Consider the following 16,396-nt stretch of genomic DNA (forward strand, 5'->3'; position numbering starts at 1 on the left):
GAAGGCAGGGTGCTGGGTTTCACGTGAGAGGGTGCCCCTGCAAGAGCAGAGCCCATCCTCAGCCTTCGGAGACCATTTTCCCGGGTTGTCGGTGACGCAGCCAGACATATAGGTAGAGGTGCATTATATGCGCGCGTAAAATGCTATCTCGAAAACTGTATCAAACACCTTGGATTCATACTTCCATACCGGTGTGGGAGGTATGATTCCACCCTTCTGAAGCAAGCTTCGTGGAGTCGCTGTCTTTCCGGTACCAGCCTTCTCGACCCGGGCATCACAAAATGGTTGCTGCAGACCAGAGATACTTTTCTGCCCTCCTGCTGCTGAGCCAAGCTCGAGCAGAGGAAGTCAGCACAATGGGCATCCTGTTACAGGGAGGTGTGACCACCTCCCAGGCAGGATTTAGTGTATTGAGGCTGGGTGGGGGCACTTCCAAAGTGCCTGAAAGTCTGCATCTGGGGCACACTTGGCATCTCTGTGCTTATTCCAGTTCAAAGCAGTCCTGGGAGCCATTGGCTCCTGCTCTGGTGCGAAACTGGACAAAGGACATGGGAGTAACCTCCCCACCATCCTGACCCACCCCTGGGAGGGTCCCCTGAATCTGTCCAACCCTCTCTCGTGGGTAGTAAAGGGCTTACCTGACTGTAGGACCCTAGATTAGACGTGGACAAGATTCTGATCAAGACACCACTGCACTTCGACCTTCTGGACACTCTGGACTTCGCTGGACTTCGACTGGGCCTGACTTCATCTCCCTCTCCACCCAAAGCATTGTCTGTGCCCGTGCTCCATAGAGGCTCCGTGCAGGACCTGTGGCGCATCAAGGACATCCGAAGTATCTCCCTTGGGGTGAAGGAGTCACTCCCCTGCATTCGCAGGCACCGTAACGCAACTGACCGGTCTGCTGATCCTGAGCTCCTGCGGACCCTGAAGGCTCCAGCAACACAGGAGGTGGGTTCCTACGTTCCCTGAGGTCAAGCTACCCTGTCACAAAGTTTGAGGCCAGTGTCCCTCATGGGGACTGCATAACCCAAACCCCTGTGCACCGGGTACTTTTGCAATTCATATGCTTGTTGGTGTCACCCAACTTCGTGCATTGGACTGTCGATAACCCCAACCTCTGCGCATATTTCGAACAAAGGACTTTAGCCTCTTTGCATTCTGTGCCCTGCAAGCTGGTGCTTTGTGAAACTCCTAGAGGTCCCCTTGCAACTCCTGTGCCTTCGGCCTTTGGGTCCATTTGAGGGACAACACTGATTTTCTTTGGCTCCCCTGGTTGCTCCAGTCCTGCCCTGACTCCCCTTGCTGTGGTGAGTCTCCTGGTCCTTGCTGGACCAGACCGTGACCTTCCTCGACCTTCTTCGTGGATTGCCGCTACCAAGGCTTGTTGGTGCTCCCGCCAGACACCGACCCCTCAGCACTCGACATCCTTCGTGGGACAGCTCGTATCCGGCTCCTGGTCGTCTTCGACGGCTCCTGGACCCCTTGGCTGCAAAGTCAAGGTCTCCATCTTCGCACCCGAAATCGGTGGGCATTTGTCTACCGAGCCCCTGGTCACCCCTGAGTGACCCAGACTCTGTCCCCTCTGCTTTCAGGTTCCTTCCATCAAGAATCCACCTGCGGATCCCACTGGACACTTTTCCTCTTTCCAGCAGTTGCATTTTTTGAAGACTCCCATTGGGAACGACGGCGGTTTCCGACGCCATTTCCGCCCTATTATGCACCCGGCTTAGGTAACTCTTGTTCTTCGGTATCCACGGGTGAGGTGGCTGTCCAACCGTCAATGTTCCGAAGTGTTTCTTCGTAATCCACTGGGAAGGGTCCTTAAACACTAAAACTGCAACCGCGACTCTCCCATTGAATTGTACATAGCAAGCAGTCGTGTTCTCACACTGCACCTGTCCTCCGTGGGGTCCCTATTTACTCACCTTGGGTGGTTTCTTGGGGTCCCAGCGATTCTACAACCTTAAGACACTCGAGTTGTGGTTCTAATATAACTATTGTAGTATATGGTTTGGTCTCCCCCTGGAGCCCACTGTATATGAGTGCTACCTATGATTGTTTCTGTGCTACAGTGTTGTGTGCTTTGTGTTTATCTGCATGTAGCAGATACTGTGAGGTATTTAAGGTTTTTATAATAATGAATATATATTCCTATAACTACTGTGTGGTTCTCCTTTCATTTAACCAATACAATAAGGTTGCATTCTGGTAAAACAATCTGCTTAACATTCCTTCAAGACTAAGCCTGAAGGCTGCTCTCCACAACTACCACTTGGATAGCTTTCTAAGGTTATCTTTGACCTCTTAAATCACCATCAAGGTTGTTTGGACTGGTGCAAGGTGCCCACTTTAATTAGTGGACATCATATACCAGACCAACTTCTCACAGTTGGGTAACAATCTGTTATTCAGTACCAAGATACCCTTGGATGAGCGCTACATATATACACATTATGTGTTACATACAGCATCAACTAAAAACAATTGGCAAAGCTGATGGTCCCAGAGGCAAGACCTATTGGCTTTGCCAATGCTTGTTGTTTAATGCACTCTTTTTTTATTTACTGCTCCAAGATTGGCGCCCTCCATTGTGGTGTAGTAAATTAAAAGTTTTTTTTAAAAAGGCCTAAAGCCCTCCATGTCATGACGAATACATGCTCATGACACATGTCCGGGTAGATGAGATTTTTGTTTTTGCTGATGCTGTCTCACGTCAGCAGCCAAGATTTGTTTTTTGATTTTTCCAATAGATAACAGCACTGGCAAAAAAACGGCAAAACCAATGCCGTTGAAATGCACGACCTATGGGCTTGGCCCGTGCTTGTTTTCATCCTTGTACAAATTTTGCTAGTCCCATCTGAGGGATGTTACAAGGATTTTGGACGCTTTAGACAAACTGTCATTTAGCTCTGTCTCCGTATCAACTCCTGCTGATATGGAGACAAACATGACAGCTTGTAGCAGTAATCTATTGTCCCCTATTGCTGCCTCACTCATTTTGTGCCTAAAATGGGTCTTACCTGCAGGGACTGTCATCCGTGGAGGAAAAGGGGGCTGACTGCAAGACTAGGTGTGGTGAATTAATTTACTTCGGTAATTATCCTGTGAGTTCTACATCTGTCTTCCATCTGCTTCTTCGCAGTCCAAGGGAAACACAAGAACATTTATTAGTGTCCTCCACCTACCTCAATTCTGCTACTCAGAGGGTATCAGCAATACAGAACTACTACAGGATACAGAAGATTTCTAACCAAACAGTTCAGACAAGCATACTGCACAGAAAGACTTCTGTTGGTACTTTCTGTACTTTAAGTGTGAGGCTTCACATTAAAGCTATTGTTACCTTTGATTTATTTTCCCTTTGCTGCGGTTGACAGCGGTATCAATGCATTGTGTGCATAGTCAAGACAGAATTAAACGGTCTGCTGAGGAGATTAATTACATCTTTCCAAGTGCCTTCGTAACCGAAATTTCTTTTTCCTCTCATTATGTTGATGCTATTGTGTTTCCATCGCATAATTACTGCTCAGCTTCCCCACAACCCTGTCTACTTGGCAGCCACAAAATTAAATGAAAGCTTCAGGTACTTGAAGCTCACAGTCCTAAGCAGACAGACAGTGGCATTGCTGTCCTCCACCTGCCTTGTATGTAGGTAAATAGATTTATATTGTGTGAACCGAGCTAGAAACATGGAAGCGTATACAGTTCAGAAGGGGCACACCAGTGGAGATGCTGTGGGGAGAGTTGGTTGAGCGAAGGGGGAGTATTGTTGAGCTAGTCATGGTATAGGCTTCCAGGAGACTAGGAAAATGTAGAAGGGCGTTGCACTGGGCAAGGTCGTCTAGAATTTGTTGAATGGGAAATCAGGAATTACCTGGTGATGAGGTGCTACTTGAAGGGAAGTGTTTTGATTTTTTCTAATGAGCAGCTGTCATACGGGTCATACTTTCTCAGTAAAACTGTGCGTTTGTTGGACAACATAAACATCAAAATTGTGCAAGACTGAATCACGCACACCATCAGGATATGTTGGCCTTAGTACTGCTAGTTCGCAGTGCTGTACCCCTAACCTGGTAAGGCAACGGGGGGAAAGTTTCACCTCAGAATATGACAACCCTGACTCCCCAAGGAAATTGTGGAAACAGATCTAGAACCCTTTCGTTTGGCAATATGGTTCTTGTGAAAAATACATGTGCTGCAATTATTAATAGAAGTAAACAGAACAGTGTAGTCTGTATTATGAGAATGGTGAAGAAAGTAAACAATTCAACCATTGTGCTGTTACACAGGATACATATTCGCAAATGAGTACTGGTACATATTTGTGCTGCTATCTATCCTGTTGTGCCTAGGGAGGGAGAATCTGGCAGAATCGCTGTAGGGTGATCTAACTCCCCTTGTGGGTAAGTGTCATCAGGGACCCCATCTTAGTGTAGAGCTGGGCACCATCCTTCTCAGGAGGTAACCAGTATTCATATATTATTTAAGTATTTGTAACAACTTCATGAAGTGAGTGAAAGTTGCCCAGATATTTTCCTCCTATCAGTTTGGATGCAACATTTTGAATGACACTCAAATTTGTTATTTTGGTCAACAAATTTGAGGGTAGGTTGTGAGGGTTAGTTGACTCTAGGTAGATTCAACTACAGCTGGTTAGTCATTCGGAAGGACGAAAGGAATGGGACACTGAGGAAGCCTCAGGAAGTGGCGTTAGATTCTTACTAGTATTTCTCTCTAGTAGTAGGGTGCAATGCTTGAGTCTGTGATGCCTTCAACGCTGGTGTTTGGTATGTTAGATTACCTTAAACCTTTCGCTGCAAGACCTTTTCCACCTAAAACGCTGAGCCCATTTTTGGCTATTTGGGGTAGTTCCATATAAGGTATCCAGGCCAAATTTGCATCCTTTTTCCCAACATCATGGGGATTCCAAGGGTTCCCAGGGTTTGTGGATTCCCCTGGAGGGGACCAAGAAAATAGCCATAATATAGGTTTTTTTTTGGTAGGAAAGAGGTACTGCACAAGAAAGAGTTTGTATTTTTCACTAACAATGGCATCAACAAAAGGTTTGCAGTGCTAAAGTCCCCATCTTTCAAGATAAAGCAGAGTTGAATCAAAAAAATTATCTATTTTGTTTACCATATTGTGAGTATTTTTCTAAGAGGTACACAATTTTTCCAATTTTTTGTACTTTCAACCGACTTCTGGTTTGTGGTGGAAATATGTTTGAAAACCATGGGCGAAGCTGGAAATTTGGGCATTTCTGAAAAGTAGAGAAAATAAAAAAATATCTTAGCCCTCGTAACAGAAGGTTCCAATTCTATTAAGGACACAGACGGCAGGATTATGCTTTGCTTTCTTATTTATTTACATCCAGCAGACTTCATCTTTAACATAAACACCTATTCCCAGAATACACAGGGGAAAGGACTGCAAACAAAGTTCAACCAATCATAGCCCATGTCCTTCCATAATAGCACTCCTTCTCTAAACCACTTCCTCTTTCTTGATTGCGCCAGAAGAGACTCAGAACTGTTCTTTTACTCTCCTTTGCTGAATCATTACCTATGGAGGAAATATGCACAGGCCATAACTGTGGTGTCCTAGGACGGTTCATCATTAATTAGCCAGAAAAATAAAGAGCACATTCAAATTGACACCTAGAATATGCCAAAAGAAATTCTAACATTTAGCGTGCACAAACTAGGACAATACCATAAGACAGGTGTCCGCTGTATATGAAGCATTATATCCCAACATACTTGTACCTCACAAAGTATTTCATGAAAAAGGTTGCATCACAGGGAATTCCTTTGAACCATACAGTGCAGGGATGAAATGAATAGAAACCTGGCTGGGAATAATCTTCAAATCCGTGTCCTTATTAGAATTGCTTTCTGTTAAGAGAGCTAGGACATTTTTCATTCTATGTCAGGACCGTAGGCGGCAGTTATGCTCATTCAAAGCTTGTCCTCCACCTTATACACCATATCTACAACCGGTTTGAAGTAAAAATGTTTAAACATGGAGTCCGAAGACCAGTCAGCCACATTTATGTCCTTTAGTCTCGCCCCTAGAAAAAAGGCTTGGGAGGTGAATAAACTGCAAATTCTGACAGATTAATGCCCGCTTCTTGCAATACACAACGGACCCAGCGAGCAATGGTGGAGGAAGACACTGCTTTGAAAGGTTTCACTAGAGAAATCAACAATTGCCGCTCGTTGGGGTGGGGGAGCAGATGTCCTCCTTCATATTTCCATATACCTTAAGCCATCTGACCACACAGAATTTAGGGAATTTGTCAAAAGCTGGGTAGGATACCATCTTCGAATTGGACTTCGTTCTCCTGGAGATATGGAATGTAACACCTTGCAGGGTAAAGACTCTGCCTGCAATACCCAGAGCTCTCAAATCCGACACTTTGTGGCAAGATTTAAGACAAAGAAGCATCGCAAGTTTTGCCGATAGTTGCTTTCTTGACAAATACTCGTTCCTTTGCCAAGAACGTAAGAGGTTTAATACCACATCGGCATCTCAAAGAGTAGAATATCTTGTTTCTGGCGGTAGTGGCAGGCAAATTCCTCTCATGATCTTACATACCATCGGATGTTCTCACACTGTAGAACCGCCAATCAGTAAATTACCTGCCGAAATGGCAGAGTGATTCAAAATGATTGCCCTGTAGGCCAAGCCCTGCAAAGCCAGGGAGTCCAAACACTTTATTACTGGGGCAATTTCACATCCTATGGGATCCTCACTGTGTTGAACACACCTATTTACTCATTGTGACAAAGTTGATCTGTACCGTTTCATTGTCCCATCTGCCCATGCTGATGCCAAGTGTTCCAGCTTCTTGTGAAAGACCAGGGACTTTCCATCTCTCCCAGTAATCATTCATGCCATTAGGAGCATCCGCTCCGGTAATATTAATGGCTGAAGCTCACCCAGAGGATTCTGAAGATCTGAAGCATGGGATAGAGGGTTTGGAACATCCCAAGAAAGTTCCAGAAGAACTGGAAACCATACTTGAGATTTCCAGAATGGCGTAATCAAAACCACCTTTGCCTTCTGTCTCTGCATCTGTGCAGAGAACCTCATGATCATCGCAAAAGGGGAAGCATGCACGCCGTCTCCTGAGGCAATCCTACATGAAAGCATCCATTGCTGTTGCTAGTGGGTCTGGCTTCCAACTAAAATATCTGGCCACCTGGTGGTTCAACAGGAGGCAAAGAAGTCAACCGAAAAGGGGTCCTAGTGAGCGCTCAAAGTCTGGAAAACTTGAGGATCCAGCTTCCATGGACTCATGTCTGGCCAGTCCCTCGAGCACAAATCTGCTATTTTGTTGGATACTCCCGGTAGGTACTCTGCTGTGACCGATACACTGTTGGTCAGGCAGTAGGTTTAAAAGTCGTTGGCCATGTCCTCGGATCTGGTGCTCCCCAAGTGATTTATGTATCAGACTGGTGAGATGTTGTCCATTTTTAACAGGACACAACAACTGACCATCTCCTTGGTCCATAATTGGACTGCAAAAGAACCTACCATCAGTTTGAGGCAATTAAAAGTGGAGAGATTGTTCTTCTGTTGACCATTTTCCTACTGTAAATGAGTCTCCACAGTGCGCCCCCCCATTCCCCGGAGATGCACTTGCTGGCGTCGGACTCTATGAATATACTTGGGTCTGAACCAAATATGGTCCGGCCATTCCAGGCCTCTATGTGAGCCAACAACCCTCTCATTTCGATCCTCACTTACTCTGTGAGAGGGAGTTGCTCATATTATTGTAGATCTCCACAGAGGTGGAAGGTTTTTAGCCTTTGAAGTGCCCTGTAGTGCAACGGGCCAAGGAATAGCGCCTGAATGTACGAGGATGACAGTCCCACTACTCGGGCTATCTGGTGCAGGGAGGTTGTGGTGCAAGCCAGGCTCTCCCTCAGTTCCTGTCAGATTTTTGTTATTTTCTTGAAAGAAAGGCTAGAGTCTTCTCTGACGAATTGATGACAAAATCCAAGAAAGTGGTCTGTTTAAATGGGGTCAGCAGAGACATTTCAGTGTTTATGACGAACCCAAAATTTTGAGCAGTTGTATCGCTAACTGTATAACCAAAAGCAGCAGACAAGGTCAAGCACAACGGATCTTAAAGTACTTTGAGGTTAGGGTGGTGCAATCACTTCCAACACCCGCTGCTGTAGGATGTGCTATTTACCAGAATGCAAAGAAACAAAATCGAAGGTGCACTCAAATGAAGTCAGTAACAAAAGTAATTTATAATTATCTTCTTCTTTATTCAAAGGGTATTCATGAAGCAAAGGCACAGCCAACGCGTTTTGTTCCCATTTGCCTTAAGGAACTTCGTCAGGGCGAGTTAATATTCCTAAGGGGCAGTATTCGTAAGTCAACCGAAAATGAGCCGGAAATAACAGCGTGCTCGCTAGGTCATGGTTCGTAACCTTGAAAGGGAAAATGCAGCCCTAGTGTGGAAGGTCACGAGTAGTTCCAGTTGGTGCGGTAAGTTCAGAATGTTGCAAATACTATTATAAGCCCCAAGTAGGAAACAATCCAAGAAGGACGGATCGTGGCGTCTTAGTTCTCGTTCTAAGACAACAGCCCGATGTAAATAGTTCAAGTTTAACAGAAGTTCATAGTATGTGTCCCACTAACGTAGAATAAAACGCTACGGGTCAGGTAATGACCCAATTCAGAAGTTAAAGAAGCGGTGCCGCACCTGTGATAGGGTCTCGGCTCCAAGTACCGTCAGCGAAAGAGGCGTCCTGCAGGACATCGGGCTGTCGTCTTAGAACGAGAACTAAGACGCCACGATCCGTCCTTCTTGGATTGTTTCCTACTTGGGGCTTATAGTATTTGCAACATTCTGAACTTACGGCACCAACTGGAACTACTCTTGACCTTCCACACTAGGGCTGCATTTTCCCTTTCAAGGTTACGAACCATGACCTAGCGAGCACGCTGTTATTTACGGCTCATTTTCGGTTGACTTACGAATACTGCCCCTTAGGAATATTAACTCGCCCTGACGAAGTTCCTTAAGGCAAATGGGAACGAAACGCGTTGGCTGTGCCTTTGCTTCATGAATACCCTTTGAATAAAGAAGAAGATAATTATAAATTACTTTTGTTACTGGCTTCATTTGAGTGCACCTTCAATTTTGTTTCTTTGTATCGCTAACTGTAGTTGAAACCTTAGTCTGAGCGGACACTGATCCATAAGAAGGATATCGTCGCAATTGGAAGATGAGGCAGTAGCCTTGCTCTCTAAAGGATTCTACCACCAGCTTCAACACTTTGGTGAAACACCAAGTTGCGGAAGAGAGTCCGAATGGTAGTGTCTGGAGCTCGTATCCCTGGCCTTATCACAAGTGATGTGAACTAGACAGCCGTTGAACTCCCTTAGGTGGATAACGGGCCTTTGATCTCCATCTCGTTTCTCCGCCAATAATAGTTTGTTGGTAAAGCCATTGGGGTGGAGTTGAGCTACGGCAATTGCATCCTTTCGGAGTACCTCCTCCACTTCGCCACTAATTAAGATTATCTGAGCTTGCAAGAAAACCAGGGGACGTGGGCGAGAGTTGGTTTGGGGAACTGTAGAACTCTATTTGAAAGCCCTGAACAGTTTGCAGTACCCATGCATCAGAGGTGAGTGCCCACCCACTCTTTGCTGTGAAGTGAGACAGACACTTACCGGACTGGGCTCTGTGAAACTGGCTCCTGCAGGAGCCTTGTATGTAGCGACCCCTATGCACTCGTCTGGTTCGGAAAAATTCTCCGGAACGGGGATGGTCTTGGTTCTTACAATAGTTATATCCCCCTGCATGGCCTTGGGCATAAAAGCGACCGGCCGAGAACCCTCTGCCATGGCCGGCCCAACAAGAATGTTGGGGTGAAAGATATTCTTAATTGAGACCTGGGCTTTGTCCAAAGACGTAAACGTGGCCACAAATTTGCCCAGATCTTTCACGAACGGCTTCCTGAAAAGCCCCTCTTAAGCTACTGCCCCAGCATTGAGCTACTGCCCCATCGTCAGTGGAAGCTAAGTCCATCCAACGTGGGGTCGACTTTTATGAGGAGGGAGCGGTGTCTCTCTGTAGATAACATGCAATTGGCATTGCCTAAGAAAATGACAGCTTGTTGCGCCCGTGCAGAAATGTCTTCCTCCAGATGATAGAACCTGAGGCCTTTGCCCCTTGAGCCAGCTCCAGAATATTTGTAAAGGGGCCCACCATGTCCAGGAGCTTGTCCTGGCAGGACTTCCATGACCTATCTAAACCCTTCTTGGGGTCCCTGAAGTATTTTTGTAAGACGGTGGCCATTCAAGTGTCTATCTCTGGAGTGAGGGCCACCTTACCTGTGAGGAAAGGGCACGGACATTCGGCCCTGAGTTTTGCCCGGGCCTCTTTCTTCAATGGCTTTCTCAGGTGTCCAGCCACATAGTTGCCGACCTTAGGGGATGCAAACCAATCTGCTGACCTGGGGTGGATCAAGTTGTCTGGGTCCATCTTATCTGAGGTCTCATCTTTCTCGTGGATGGTAGTAGATAGAGTAGGAATGGGTGTGTGGAGTGTTAAGGTTGGTAGAGACCATTCTCATTGGTGGAATCCCATAGGAATCCTCATTGTCCCTCTCTGGTGGCGGTGGGGGCAGACAGGTCCTCTGGGGCGCTTAGAGCGTCTGCCACTCACCCCAGTTCTGGAGTTGCAGGACACGCAAGGAAGGCTTTAACCTGTTCGAAGGCGCTCAGGTCCACCCCTGAGTCTGACTTGCATTTGGCCAGGCACTGGGGCACCTCCTCGGGACCTGAGAGACCACTCCAGGAAAGAGATCTGTCCAGGGACAAATTAAGGAGGCCGGGATAGGTGTATGCTAATTGCATTAGGCGCTTTTTGAGGGGTTCCATTGCCAGGGCCACCGCATGTTGGATGGATACACCCACTGTGTCGCAAAATTAATCATCTAGACAGATGACAGTGGCAGATTCCTCTTCTAGATAATCCATTACCATTGTCAAGAGCCCACAGGCATTAAATTGTGCAAATCAAATAATAATGGTTGGGGATAGTCCTAAGGTGTGTACTTGGAAATATTTTGAACCAGATAGGATATGTATTGTACTCCCAACATAGAGTGCTGATTAGTCCTAATTAGCAAGCCCTGAGGGCAGAATATGGCACGGGGAAACCAGTATAATTCGTAATCGTGCCAGGCACGAGCAAGTGGGTCTAATCCCCAGGGCTGAAAACGCCTTAATAATCACTAGGCACATGTAATCACTTCCTATTTTTACTGCCTGGGCCCAGCCCCCAAGCAGCACTCAAAACCTGTTTTTTATAGTGGGAAAATTGAAGCATTGTGTACCGACCCGTATATCCACTGTAAATCCAATGGCACAGCAGGGCCTCCTTGCGGGCGACACGAGGAAGGAGCCAGAACTCTAAACGGCTCCAGTGCAATCCGTGGGGCACTTATCAAGGAGGCCCTGCTGTCCCATTGGATTTACCATGATCTGGTACTGCCTTTTCGGCAACACATCTTTTCCTGTCCACATACAGACAACCGTCTCATAATTTCAAGCTACTTGGGACTTCTTACATATCACACGCCCTGACGAAGTTCACTCAGATGAACGAAACGCGTTGGCTGAGACTTTTTGCACCATTATGAAAAATTGAAGAAAGGATATATATTTTTTCACCAAAGGAACCTTGACTACTTGTTGTTACTTGGAACAGAGGACTAGGGTAGTGCACAGCTCCATTTTTTGCTTGATTTCTATTGATCTGATTGGCAGTTTGCACCTTGCAACAGCAGATGCAGGAGCAGTCAGTGCACACCACTTGTAAATAATTTGGCTAAAAACTCTACGAAGGGAACACAGCTAAGAGGTGCGGCCACTGGAGTCCGCCATTGACCATTGTCTTTCCTTGTCATATTTAAATCTAGTAATATTGGCCAACACTTTTAAACTGGGTGATTTGGGTGGGGAGGGCTCTTCAACATAGATTTTCCTAAAATATATTTGTAAATGGTATGTTAAATGTTAAAAAAACAAGCATTGGAAATGCAATAGGTCTCGCATTAGGAAAGTTTGAGCTATTGGTATTGTAAATGACACTTTTTTTATTTATGTGTTGGTTTTGAAAGTAGCAAAATTAATAGCTTTGTCAGTTACAATGTCAATAGTTTTAACTTTCGCAAATGTGACACCTATAGCATTTGTAATGCAATGTGTGTTGTATTTACGTGACTTAGATGTATTGATATTACAAATAACAATGGCTTTTAATTTTGTAAATAATTAATACTTAAATAAAAGTTATTGTAATTTATAATGGCAATAGCTTAAACGTTTGTAAATAACTTTTGTGAAGATTATGTTCAGTGTATTTTATTGTGACGAAAATCCAAGAACATTGCATTTGCACCTAAACACACACAGAGCCACACACATATAGATGTGGTGGTGGTGGGGGATATGGTGGTGGTGGATGTGGTGGTGGATGGCTAGTGTCTAGATGTTGCTCATGGGGACCAGAGTTGTGATCTCAGTGTTTTGTCACTGTGCCTTGGCATGCATTCAAGCAGAAAAGAGTGAGCGAGGACCCTTAAGCATTACATGCTAGGAGATAGAAGGATGGAAAGTATGTGATAGGACTGTGATACCAAAGTACATTGGTATCCTGCACGTGTGTCAAAGACTGGTGATAGCGTGTTGCAGAGAGCACACAGCTGTACCTAAGCATGGGTGTAGTAGAAAAGTGTGAGAATAGATGCAGTTGTGGATTTTAAGTAGACTGGCACCATTCAGTTTAAACTTCATTGATCTTTGTAATTGCTGATGAATCATGTTTTTATTTTGATGGCTATGTGCCTTTGTGTGCGGAGAAGAATACCTAGAAGGTAATGCACTGGGAGAATTAGGTTAGTTGTTGTAGATGCTACAGATACGTGATAGTTTGCTTTAAGCTGAGGTGGCAGACTGACAAGTATTCAAGGTTTCTTCTCACTGTGAGGTACTGGGTTGTTTAGATGCTGGCTACAACGAGTTTCATGACCAAAACTGAGCTGTATAGTGTATAGTGTTTAGAACTGAAGTATCTCAGATAGATTCATTCTGTTCTTGAAGTGCCACATTGAAACTCTGCTTACTTGTTTAGTGTTTACATCTACTACTGGTGGCATAGGCAAGGTCCCAGAGCTTAATTTGAGCTGGTGGTTTCCAGTGCTCGGCATCGGCTCCTATTTCAGACACTGGCTCTTGCGACAGTCTGCCACATGATAGTGCTGTTTGTCTAATTTTGAGATGAGCACAACAACAGTTACTGTATACTTTTGAGTGGCTTAGAATAGTTTGAATTGTCTCACTTGTAGGAGTGTGGTGGTTTTTAGTTGTGTTGGTACTGTCATTGGCATCGCTGGCAGGGACAATGGGTAGTGCAAGTTGCAGTGTTTACCAGAGATGGTCCCTGGACTTACCGTTTTACAAATTAAGCACTGGTTGCCATAAACGGTCTGCCAAGAAGATTCATTACAACCTTCCAAGTGCCATTGTATCAGAAACTATTATTCCCTTTATGTTAAGAGTGTTAGTTTACCAGCGCTTAATTGCTCCTCAAATCCTTCTTATTCTTGTTCAGAAAGTAGGCAAAGAGTAAATTGCGTTAAAATTCAATCTCAGAATGATCTGCATGTCTTGCTCACGTGACTCTAAAAGGTAGATTGCTTTTCTACTGTGGTACCTTCTCCATGAAGAGCTGGCGATCTGCATAAATAAAAGGCACATGCATTAAGTAATGAAGATGAACAGTGTGAGTTTTGATTTGACTTTGTAATAATACATGTAGAATAGCAGAACATCTGAAGATTTACCACTCATTTCTGATTAAATATTCTTGTGAGATCTTAAAACAAAAAAGCCATCAAATGTTTTGTTGCTCTTTTTGTTATATGATTCAGTTTCTTATTGTTTTTCTTGTTCCAGAGCTTGATATTGCACCACCTGGGTCGCTACAGCCTGGCTGAGAAGATCCTGAGAGATGCTGTCCAGGTCAACTCAACGGCGCATGAGGTGTGGAACAGCCTCGGGGATGTTCTGCAGGCGCAGGGCAATGACGGTGCTGCCACCGAGTGCTTCTTGACGGCCCTCGAGCTTGAGGCCAGCAGCCCCATCGTACCATTCACCATCATTCCCCGAGTCCTCTGAGGTGCCCCTCCAAGGCATCGCTTTCACACCTAGGGATAAAAAATTCCCCATGCCTGGTGGACAGGAGAATGTAGGTGTTGGAATAAACTCTGGAGCATGTACGTTTCAGACCTTCTACAAACAGACCAAAATGGTTAGGCTATGGATTAGCACAGTGAGCCACGTATCTTTGGAGGCTAAATGATAAGGATTCAGGGTGGGGTTTCTCTTATCAAAAAACTGCTAAATTCTTGATAGTATGAAACATGTTGCCACTCATTAACTAGGGGGCATTCCTAGCTACAATAGGATTATTCCAAATAGGCAGAACCTTGTTTTCCCTGTCAGTTGATCTTGAATAAACCCAGTATAGTTTCCAATGTTGGTGTTGGGTACAGCATATACTTTTGAAACCTTTCCCATAATCAAAACAAGCAACCATCCATCTTACCTTCCGGGTATGAGGAAGTATTAAGAAACATACCTTATACGTTTACTGTTTAATCCACAAGGGGACCAGTCACCAGCCTCCTGTCCCTCAGTCACACAGTGACCATAGGCCATTGGCCTATTGATGGGCCCGCCTGAACAACCACCGACAGACATGTCAATGCTTCAGGAAAATGGCATCATGTACGCATAAGCCTCAACTGAAAAAAATCGAACGCCAGCAAACCTTGAACTTCAAGGGATTCTTTATGCTGTAAGACAAGAAGAGGGTTGCTATAAACGCCACAGCAAGTGGCTCGATTCGTATCGATGGTGACATCGACTATATGCAAATGAGGAAAGAAATCTGATTGGGTAATTCCACAGTGGCCTTTTAGTTGCAACAAGGAACGTGGGGAATTATTGCAGATCTATTCTTATTGGGCAGTATTTCACTTTTAAATTAACAGGCCCAAAACAAGATGCCCTTAAGTGTTTGGACAGTTTCCGACATCCACTTCGTGGTATGCAAACTTTGATAGGCTGCTTTGAACTAGGTATAATGGGTGAGGGGGCAGTTGCCTGACACACATCATCTAAGTGGTCCAGATGCTGTGGAAAATGCTTAACTGTTGTCTTTCACCCAGCGGAAGAATGACCTACAAACTGCCGCATCACCGTGGTTAATGTGCCATAATAAGCTAATGGCCACATCAATGCGGGAAACATACTATGAAGCTACTAGCCCTTCTCAAGATGCAGGCTGGCTAACATGTTCAGAAGAGAGGCAAAACATTTCCCTTTTCATACAACTTTCACAGCTTTTTGTCTTCTCCAAGTACCAGGACTGACATCTGATACCACAACCGGCCAATCTGGGAAACAAATACATTGTTTCTTCTTACTAGTTGTTAATAATTGTGAAATGTGATGCAGCGTCAGCTTTATTTAGAGCCAATACCGAAGAGAAGATTATGTATATTTTACTTATGTATGCCTGTTACGCACACACACTCTCGAGAAGGACAAACTAGTAACTGTATTTGTTTTTTAATGTGAATTCAGAGTTTATTTATGAATGAAAATATGTAAAGACGAATTAAAATGGAATATTTAGTGACATTCCTGTGCATTGCCTGAACATAAAAAATGCGATGTTCATAATAAAATGGTTTTTAATGGGAGTTTTTTGTTGTTGTCCTAACCATCTTCATTGTATCTGAGTCGAGGCATGGCTATGGTAGTCAAGCTCTGCTCAAGCAACTCTGTAAAGTACCATGTTACACGGGATTAGTAATCTCAGACGTGTTCCTTGTGGAAACGTGAATATCACAAACGGATCATGATAATAGATTGACAACCTATACTTCTTCTGAACTTTGTATATTGTTAGTTACACTTCATCATCCCCTTCATATGAGATCAAAAAACATAATCACAGTTAAAATAACTAGACAGCCTGTTCATCTATAGTCCAGCCCATGCGTTATTTCAACCCAGTAAATGTACCAATCGCCAAGTCGCTGCTTATCCCAAGAAGAAACAGATGGCACTTCTACAGACCTCATGAACATGTGCTAGTTAGATTGTCAGTCCCACATCGAGTACTTTGGGCTCCTCTCATACCTGTCATCTGGCACCAAACACAGTCCATTCTCTTTCTTTTCAGGTACCACTGCAGCCCTCAGCAAACTAGTAAACTTCACTTACCTAATCTGTGACCACTGCAAATACAAGGAAAGCTTCTGGGGATCAAGGAAAGAACAGGCCAACT

At 44.6% G+C, this 16,396-nt stretch overlaps 1 protein-coding gene across 4 annotated transcripts in view; it reads left to right on the forward strand.

Annotated features, from left to right (window-relative positions):
* TTC7B (tetratricopeptide repeat domain 7B) overlaps positions 1–15,806 on the forward strand; it is a 1,385,350-nt gene extending 1,369,544 nt beyond the window's left edge. For all 4 annotated transcript variants that reach the window (XM_086937670.1, XM_086937667.1, XM_086937668.1 and 1 more), the window contains one exon: positions 13,993–15,806. In XM_086937670.1, the coding sequence (XP_086793796.1) occupies positions 13,993–14,214 (222 nt within the window). In that variant the 3' untranslated portion in view covers positions 14,215–15,806. The remainder of the gene's footprint in view (positions 1–13,992) is intronic.
* Positions 15,807–16,396: the final 590 nt, after the last annotated feature.

This window comes from Lissotriton vulgaris, chromosome 9 (genome assembly GCF_964263255.1).
Source record: "Lissotriton vulgaris chromosome 9, aLisVul1.2, whole genome shotgun sequence".
NCBI lineage: Eukaryota > Metazoa > Chordata > Amphibia > Caudata > Salamandridae > Lissotriton > Lissotriton vulgaris.